This window comes from Toxotes jaculatrix, chromosome 5 (assembly GCF_017976425.1).
Source record: "Toxotes jaculatrix isolate fToxJac2 chromosome 5, fToxJac2.pri, whole genome shotgun sequence".
In the NCBI taxonomy this organism is placed as follows: domain Eukaryota; kingdom Metazoa; phylum Chordata; class Actinopteri; family Toxotidae; genus Toxotes; species Toxotes jaculatrix.
The window spans coordinates 2,447,879-2,456,906 of NC_054398.1; the positions used below are offsets into that span (position 1 = coordinate 2,447,879).

Below are 9,028 nucleotides of genomic sequence, written 5' to 3' on the forward strand. Positions count from 1 at the left end.
CAAAAGTCACATGATTCATGCCTGACAGCGCGACAAATGAGCCCAATGCAGCCGTTGTTAAGATTAGCATTACCTCGCCATAAATATATTTTATTTTAATAAATGAATCACTGATTAATCCACCACCTGACGACCACAGAAGGTGTCCCAAGTCAAACACATCTACCAAGTGTTGTGTCCAACAAGTGCATGCTGGGTCTGGCTAAATGCTAAATGCTAAAATACTGACGGTGGATCTGCTGTGACTTCTACGTCCCCTTCTGCCCTCAGTGAGGTGTGCATCACCTCTCTGATGTTATATGGTTGGTTATATTTTGTGTTGAGAATGAATCAGCAGAGAAGTTGTATTCAGAGCAGACTGTGAGTTATTTTACTTGAACTTTTGTAGAAAGTAGCTGTGCAGAACTTTCCGGTACACTTTAAACCCTTGTGCCAGTTCCAGGACTTTGCTGCTGTGGTCTTATAGGACATTGAATTGGAATGGAGTCCTTGTTGATGGTATTATTTAAAACTGACATGAAAAAGAGAAGTTGAGTGTTGCCGTGCAGTATCTTACCAAACAAATGACTATTTTAATTTTCCTGGACAACAACACGTTTTGTGACCGCAGCCTGTGTGTTTTCAGGTGACGAGCTGTTCTGTAAGGTGACCACAGAGCTCGCAGCTGGCGACAGGCTCCTGGCTTCCCTGTCACCTCCTCCAGGCTCCTCCTCCTCCCCCCCGCTGGCCCAGCTCTCTCCTCCGCTCAGCCTCGTCACCCAGACACAACCTGCGGTGAAGGAGGAGCCACTGTACCCGGCGGCGCTGCGCTCAGACATTCAGCTCCTCCCACAGCAAGCTGGCATGGCTGCCATCTTGGCTACTGCCATTGTCAACAGTGAGTGTTGTGTTTAAGACATGCAAATTAGTTTTCAGTTTGTTGGAGGTGAAGCTGCTTTTTTGTTTCTACAGCATCTGTTTCATATTGTATCTGTTGTATATTAGAAATAGAAGAAGATGATTCCGTGTATTAAGTGTACGTGTATTCATTTATTTTAATTTGCTTTTAAATGTACAAAAATATATGTCCTGTAAAGTATTATATTCAATATAGTATCCCCCTTTTCTATCTTTTATGCTATACCGTTTTTGTACTGTCAGTCTTTGCAGCTTTTATCCAGCCTTGTGTTTCGGATCACTGCAGCAGGAGCTGGTGCCTGTTGTCCATCATCATCTACTGTCATTTACCCCGTTTGTCTTTAGTTGTAATGTTTTCTGTGGCCACAAGGTGACACTGCAGCTCTTTAACAGCCAGCAGAGTATCTCTGCTCTCCACTGCTTCTCAAAGTTTCCTATCAGTCATGTCCTGTGCTGATGTGTGTGTGGCTGATGATGAAAACAGATATTTGCTGTGACCACTGGTGATCATGCTATGTGATTACACATTTCCAGATCCCGTATCACTGCAGCAAGTAATTGGGTTTTGTCAAAAATAACTCTCAATGGTTAAGATGCATGATAATTATTGTTCCCATAGCCTTTGTGCCCTGTTGCCTTGGATACTCATAGCAATGGTGCATGTGTGTCCTTGTTTGTGGCAAACACGAATGCTGAAAACACTTTTCTGTGAAATATGAGTGTATTTTCTATTCACATTCTTAGTAAGAGTACAGGTATTAGACTATTGGATTTTTATCATTTAGACCCACATTTACTTGACGTCAGACAAACAGGTTTATGATTTTGATCATTAGTGCTTTTTATCAAGTTTGTGAAAGCACAAAAAAGGTTTGCACACCTAAATCCTTTAGATATTTCTCTTTATTTTTCTGAAAGGTCTGCGTGTTTCCCTCCTGTGCATATATGTGGCAATTAAAACTGTTTAAAAAAAAAAAATCTAAACGATAAATGATTTCAGGGTGTAAACTTTTTACTTTTTTTGTCTCTGTTCAGTCAACTAACTCTAACTCTCCGTTCTGCTGGTTATCAGAGGACATTTTTCCATGCAAGGACTGTGGGATTTGGTACCGTAGCGAGAGGAACCTGCAGGCCCACCTCATGTACTACTGCGCCAGCCGTCAGAAGCAGCCGGCCGCAGCCTCGTCTCCACCGCAAGACAAACCCAAGGAGTCCTACCCCAATGAACGCATCTGCCCCTTTCCACAGTGCAACAAGAGCTGCCCCAGTGCCAGCTCACTGGAGATCCACATGCGCACACACAGTGGTGAGAACAACAGTTATATGTATGCCACACAGACAACTTGACCAGTGTCCCTTCATCAGCCAGTACATTAGGTCTTCTGGTATAACCAGTTCATTCGGTCCTGTGTTACATGAGTTCACTGTTTGTCCCTCTAACTTATCGTCTCTCTCTCTCTGTCCTTCCACAGGTGAACGTCCATTTGTCTGTCTCATCTGTCTGTCAGCCTTCACCACTAAGGCAAACTGTGAGCGCCACCTCAAGGTCCACACGGACACCCTGAACGGGCTGTGTCATGGCTGTGGCTTTGTCTCCACCACAAGAGACATCCTGTACAGCCATCTGGTCACCAGCCACATGGTTTGCCAGCCTGGATCTCGCAGTGAGGTCTACTCCCCAGGGCCAGGCCTTCCTAAGCTGCCGCTGTCCACTGGTAAGTTATATCACCATTGTGACAACTGATATTCAACACCAGAGCTCCATCAACGGGCAGTCCGATTCCTATTTTTAAATCTTTAATCTGGAACACACACTTAGCTCTGAATCAGTTCCATATTCTTTATTTCTTCTTCTTTCTAAGCTCACAGTGTCTGTCCAGCCTTATAGTCCACTAATCTCAACTCTTTTTCAGGTCTCAGTCCAGGAGACTCTGGTGTGGTGCTGAAGTGTCAAGTGTGCGGCCACAACTCTGACTCCCCTGCCCAGCTTCAGCAGCATGTACGAACCCACCTAGAGGTCAGGGTCCCAGCCGAAAGGAGCCCCACCCCTCGCCAACTTACCCCATCCTTAGTTGATCCCCCCCAGCTCCAGCTGTCTCCGAGCGAGAGGGAGCCCCTAGCCTCTGTCCCCAAGCCGGACTCATCCAGTCCGGGTGCAAACGGCGGCTCAGCTACACCCCGGGACTGCAGTCCTCCTGATGCCCCAACCACCGAACTGAAGATCAAAGAGGAGCCTCATTCAGACTCAGAGATGGAAGAGCAGCAGATGGAGATTAAGGAGGATGGAGAGGAGGAGGACGACGAGGTCGGTGGAGGGGATCAAGAAGCAAGAAGGAAGACGAGGGAGGAGCAAACTGCCACCTCATCCAGACAGACATCCGACTCACCGAAGAGTCCCGCCACCACAACTGTAAAGGCAGAACCAACCAGTCCCACCCCTGGTTCTAGCCCTGCCCATGTGGGAAGTACGGAGTCAGTTCTTCCAGGAGGAGCAATGTTCTTGCCTCAGTACATGTTTAACCCTGAGGCAGCCATTTTGCCTCAGGCCTCTGAGATCCTGGCTAAAATGTCCGAGATGGTCCACAGCCGCCTGAAACAGGGCCAGCCTGTTCCTCAGAACAACCCAGCAGCCTTCTTCCCTTCTGGACCGACTGCACCTACAGCCACAGCCACTCCACCTCACAAAGGAGCCACCTGCTTTGAGTGCGATATCACCTTCAACAACATCAACAACTTCTATGCACACAAAAGGCTATACTGCTCCAGTAGGCACCAAGCAGAAGGGGCAACCTCAGCTTCAGGCCCTGGTTTGACAAGGGATGGAGCCCCAGCCACGGTGCCTTCCAGCGGGGCACATGGCTCGTCTGCATCTCCTCAGGGTGGAGCAACAAGTAGAGCAGCCTCTGCTTCTCCTGCTGACTCGGACTCTCCTGCTGGGATTGGAGCAACCGAATCCAGGAGAGTGGCAGAAGTGAGGACAGAAACCCCTGTGGGGAGAGAGGGAATATCATCCTCTTCTGAAGGGGAAGGCGGAGGTGCAAGTGTGGGAGGAGGGGGCGGAGGAAGAGCAAGCGAAGGCAGCCAGAGTCCTGCTAGCGGTTCTGCCGAGGACCTAGAAGATGATCCCAACAGAACCTTCTGCGAGGCCTGCAACATCCGCTTCAGCCGTCACGACAACTACACTGTCCACAAACGCTTCTACTGCGCATCACGCCATGATCCATCCAACCATCGAGCCGTGCACATGGCCAAGGCGACCACCGGAGCAGCCTTCCTTCCCCAGCCCATCCGCACACGCAAGCGGAAGAAGATGTATGAGATTCACATGGCCAGAACTGAAGCCTTAGCTAATGCTGCCGCTGCCGCCACCGCCGCCGCTGCTGCCACTGCTGCTGCCGCCTCTGCCCCGTCTCCCTCCGTTCTTGGCTTAGCAGTGAAGCAAGAAGTTTCTCCCGGTGCGGCAGGCAGCTCCAGCCCTGAAGGAGACGGCCCGATCGACCTGAGCAAGAGGCCCCGTCTGAGAGATGCTCCACGTCACAGCAGCAGCAGCATTCTCCCTGCTCTGCCTCTTACAGACTATCACAAGTGCACTGCCTGCAGTATCAGCTTCAACAGCATTGAGAACTACCTGGCTCACAAAACCTACTATTGCCCTGCCACCACACTCCAGCCCCACACCTTGGAGCAGCTTCACAGGCTCAAGAGATCAGCCTCTACCTCTCCCAAAAGCAGGCCTCAGCAGGAGCGCATCGACCTTCTGCACCCCATGGAGGCTAAAGCTCTCCCCGCGGAGTGGGTTGCCCAGGCTCAAGGCTCATCATCCAGTCCTCATCCCCCTGCCTTACCTGCCTCTGATGCCACATCTCCTGCCCATACAAGCACCACACTTGCAGCCACCCCAGGAGCCGGAGCCAAAGGCACAGGTGTCGTTTCCCCTCAGGTGGTCTGCCCTTATTGCCCTAACAGGCCTATCACCTGTGACCTGATGGAGCACTTCAAGACTGCCCACAGCCTCGTTGTAACCATTCAGCCGCCCCAGGAGGCCCTACCCCAGCCAGGCAGTGCAGTCAGCCACAGCCCCAGCCTTAGCCCCAGAGACGGAGCTGCTGCAACCACTTCCACGTCCCCAAACAACCAGCCCAGACTGGTATCCCGAATTCACAGAGACAGCATCAACGGGCAGGCCGGGAGCGGATCGACCTCTCCCGTTTCCCCAATGGTAAACGGCAGCCCTTCACCTGAGGGTGGGTCGCCTTCAGCTGGCCCACCTCTGCCTGTGTCTCCTCCAACAGCTCCCTCTCTGCCTTTGTCACCCGTGCCTGAGGTCCTAAGGGAGACGGTGGGATCGTCCCACCTTCCAGACAAGGTGGCCACGACTGTGGCCTCCAACGCTGTCCCCACGCCCCAGCCTGTCCCCACTGCTGGCCCCAAAACCACAGTGATCGCCCCTGTCCAGAACGGTAACTCGCGCTTCTGTCGGCTGTGCAACATCAAGTTCAGCAGCCTCTCCACATTCATAGCTCATAAGAAATACTACTGCTCTTCCCACAGTGCTGAACACGTCAAGTGAGCCGAGCAACTTGCTCCTTCCTCTTCCCCTTCGTCTTTCTGAGTGGAGGCTTCCCTTCGCTAAGTTCCAAGAAGCTCCGATGTCCTTTTGTGCCGGTCCTCCCACACGGGCACCAAAATGGCGCTCAGCTGGCATGACTATGAATGACAATGAATGACTGTTACTCATCTGGCAGGGCCTGACGCCCAGCTGCTCCAGAGCAGAATTTGCAGGTGGTGTTACTAACACACAGTAACTGATATTCCTCCTCCTATGGGTCAAAGTTTGTAGTACACTAAGAGCCGAGACGGATGCCACCTGCCCACACTGGTGTGCCCTCGTCTCCTAGATCACCGTCTGTCTTCATACCCCGCTTCAACATCAACCACTCCCGGGCCTCGCAGTTACCCCTCGCGTTACGGGACGTTAAAACATGTACGTCAGCAGGCTCTTCCCTGTCTCTCTGAGTTTATAATGGTAGTGAACAGACTCTGACTGTCGGAGGCATTTCTGACTGATGATCACAGTAACGATGATGCTGATTATAATGAAGCTCCAGTCTTTTCCTCAGCTCTTGATGTCCCCCAGGCCTAAACAGAGGCATCATTTCTCTTGTGTGGGAAAGACATGATCATTGTTAATTTTTTTTATTATCTGTGCATAGTGTATGATGTCTGAAAACAAAAAAAAAGAATTCTATAATGCTTTTGGTTTCAACACTGGCTCTTTTTTGCTTACTAGAGAAGCTAAAGTGTTTTTAGCTGAAAAACAGATATGTGTTATCACAATGTTACTAATTACTGAAGGATAATATTTCAAAATGGACAGTTTTTCCTTTCTTTCATACACGCAAATTTTTATTTTCTCTTTAAAATGCAAGGGAGAAAAAAAAATGTGAAATATTTATCTTTTAGTCCTCACTGATTTCATGTCAACAGAAAACTACCTACCTTGTGTCTGAGAGTATTTGTATTTTTTATTTGTATATTTTTCATACTGTTGGAAGGAACTGTTTGGATCTGGCTGTGTTGAAGTGTATTTTCTAAATGTAGATATGTAATATCTTCTCACAGTAATCACTCGGATCACACTGAACTTTGTTATCACTTTAGCATTTTGTTGTGTTCCGTTTATGTAGTCTTTAATTCCTGGTAATGTCTGACAACCAGCGGCGTGTTTGTTCGAATCCCCTCTCGTACCTTGCTGATGAGCTACTCCATTAGATCGGAACAGCCTCCTCACTTCCAGCTTTTCACGTCGGAAAGTTGAAGGGAGCGCTTCTGGTTCTGTTGCATTTCTTCTTCGGGGAGAGTGACGTAGCTTCCTGCAGATTTCTGGGTACACGAAACACAAACTTTCAATCAAAAGTCTATATTTAGTCTCCAACCTCCACGCCATGCGAAGTATGACCTTTAACGACACACAGCTTTACATTCTCTGTTGCAAACTGCCATTTCAGATGTAAACTAAGTGACAATGCTTTGGTATCTAATACACATCATAAAAGATGTTTTTTTTTTTTTTTGTTTTTTGTTTTTTTTCAATGATTGTATTTCTGTCCGGCAATGAAGGCATAGCAGGGAATAGTCACATGTTAGAATAACACCTCACACAGTAGAGTAAGCACATGTTATAACCACTCATCATGGTGTGTGTGTGTGTGTGTGTGTGCTCTTCCTCTCTCACTTTGTTTCTCTCTCTCTCTCTCTCTCTCTCTCTCTCTCATGCAGACAGACACACACAGTTTACCACACATTTTCCCATGCTGCTTTTGGAGTTGCAATACAGTGTTAGCTAGAACTGTGAAAGCATATTTTTTTTCCAACATTGATGCAAACCTTTCAACGTAAAACTTTAAATTTTAAGGCCCAGACTTCATTTTCAATTAGCCAATATTTCACCCAGGTGCTTTTTTCTCCTCCCATTTTCCAAACTTAGAAAATCGTATTAGCTGTGAGAGCAGCTGGGAAAGTTAAGTTTCATGTTCTGAGCAGCGGAGGACATGGACCAGCTGCATCAGTCTGACTGTAAACACAGGACAGACCTGGACCTCTGTTGACTCACTAGTAGCACTCAGAGACCCACACACAACCCTGATGGAAGTCCTCACACCTCTTCTCAGCAGTGCTTGGGTGGAGTATTGTCATCTGTTAAAGCACCAGTTGAGTTTATTTTGGCCACTAAGGGACAGAACAAACTGTAAACACACAACACTGACATGTTATCACCGAAATCATTCAACATTTGGCTCTTCAGCAGCTAAATGCTCCATCTGCCGTGTTCCCCCTCTAACGTGGAAAATTATGTCCGATGCTAAAACATATTCACAACTGCACGCGATCGAATTCTGACGTCACCTGTCCCTGTTTACCTTGTTATCAGCGAGCCCCCTACACCTGCCCAGGTGGTTAATGTCGGCCCCGCCTCTCTGTTCCCAGAACTGGAAACTAAATGTAAAAAAAAAGTGGAGGATTTCTCAACGCGATCGAAAACTCCTGCTTGATTTTCTGCTCTGCAGCACTGAACCAGACACATCTTACTACTACGCGTTTACAATTGTGCTGGTCCGTCTCTCTCAGCTCTTACACGGAGAGAGGAGAAGCAGGAGAAAGACACAGTGTCATGTCGACGAGTCACAAATTAAGGAACTGAGTGCTAGAGAATCATCCTTTGAACGCACCCCTTTGTTATTGCACTGTGTTGTATAAAAATGTGCTGAATGTTTTAGTTTTGAGGTTTTTATTTGTAATGTATTTATGTTATACAGCACTTTTCCCCATACGAAATGCATCATGGTTCTACCTTGAAGGACTTTGTTGTACCTTGAAGAACTTTCTGAATTTTAACCCTCGCTAAAACTTTTTTTTTTTTTTTGGTTTGTTTTGTTTTAAACATGTTTTGTTCATGATTTTTTTTTTCTTTTTTTGAATGTCCTTAATGGAGAAAATCACAGTGAGTGTCAAAAACTTTTATTTCCGAGTTTTTAATTTCATTTCAGTTCCACTACACTCTTGTCCAAACTATGCATGGGAAATAAAAGAGTTCTGAGAGACACTGATGAAGAGTGTGACTGTCCTTCTTCTCCTCGCGAACACCTACGCGCGGCTCTCGTCGTGCACCTGAGTTTGGATCCTTGACTTTCGGAGGCGTTGATTCACCGCTGCATACGCGCAGTAAATCACTTCCTTTCATAACAAAGTTGATAAAGCTGATAAATAAGCCTGAGTGAATCATCGGGTTTTGTTAATAAAAAAAATGTTGTGCGTGAGTAATAGTACCTGTGATGGAAAAAAAAAAAAGCTTTGTGAGCCCATTCAGAGCTGCAAGGCTGCTCCAATCAATGGCAAAGTGCGACACAACACAAACACCGGGACGTTCAGCTTCCGCACTGACAAGAGGAACTGATGCATATTTTCAACTGACTGTTTTTAACCTGTGTTTAAACTCTTCAGGTGAACAGTAACCTCTCCTCTGTCGTATTCAGGTGGGAGCACTTTCAGCTCAACATTCCACATGTTACAAGTGGCATCAGTGAAACTATGAAAATATACCAACAACCAGCAGCTATACAGTAATATACTG

At 47.3% G+C, this 9,028-nt stretch overlaps 1 protein-coding gene across 1 annotated transcript in view; it reads left to right on the top strand.

Moving 5' to 3' along the window:
* zfpm1 (zinc finger protein, FOG family member 1) overlaps positions 1-8,502 on the top strand; it is an 88,295-nt gene extending 79,793 nt beyond the window's left edge. The window contains exons 6-9 of the mRNA XM_041038628.1: positions 626-877; positions 1,970-2,203; positions 2,370-2,612; positions 2,811-8,502. Of these exons, the coding sequence (XP_040894562.1) occupies positions 626-877; positions 1,970-2,203; positions 2,370-2,612; positions 2,811-5,467 (3,386 nt within the window). The 3' untranslated portion in view covers positions 5,468-8,502. The remainder of the gene's footprint in view (positions 1-625; positions 878-1,969; positions 2,204-2,369; positions 2,613-2,810) is intronic.
* Positions 8,503-9,028: the final 526 nt, after the last annotated feature.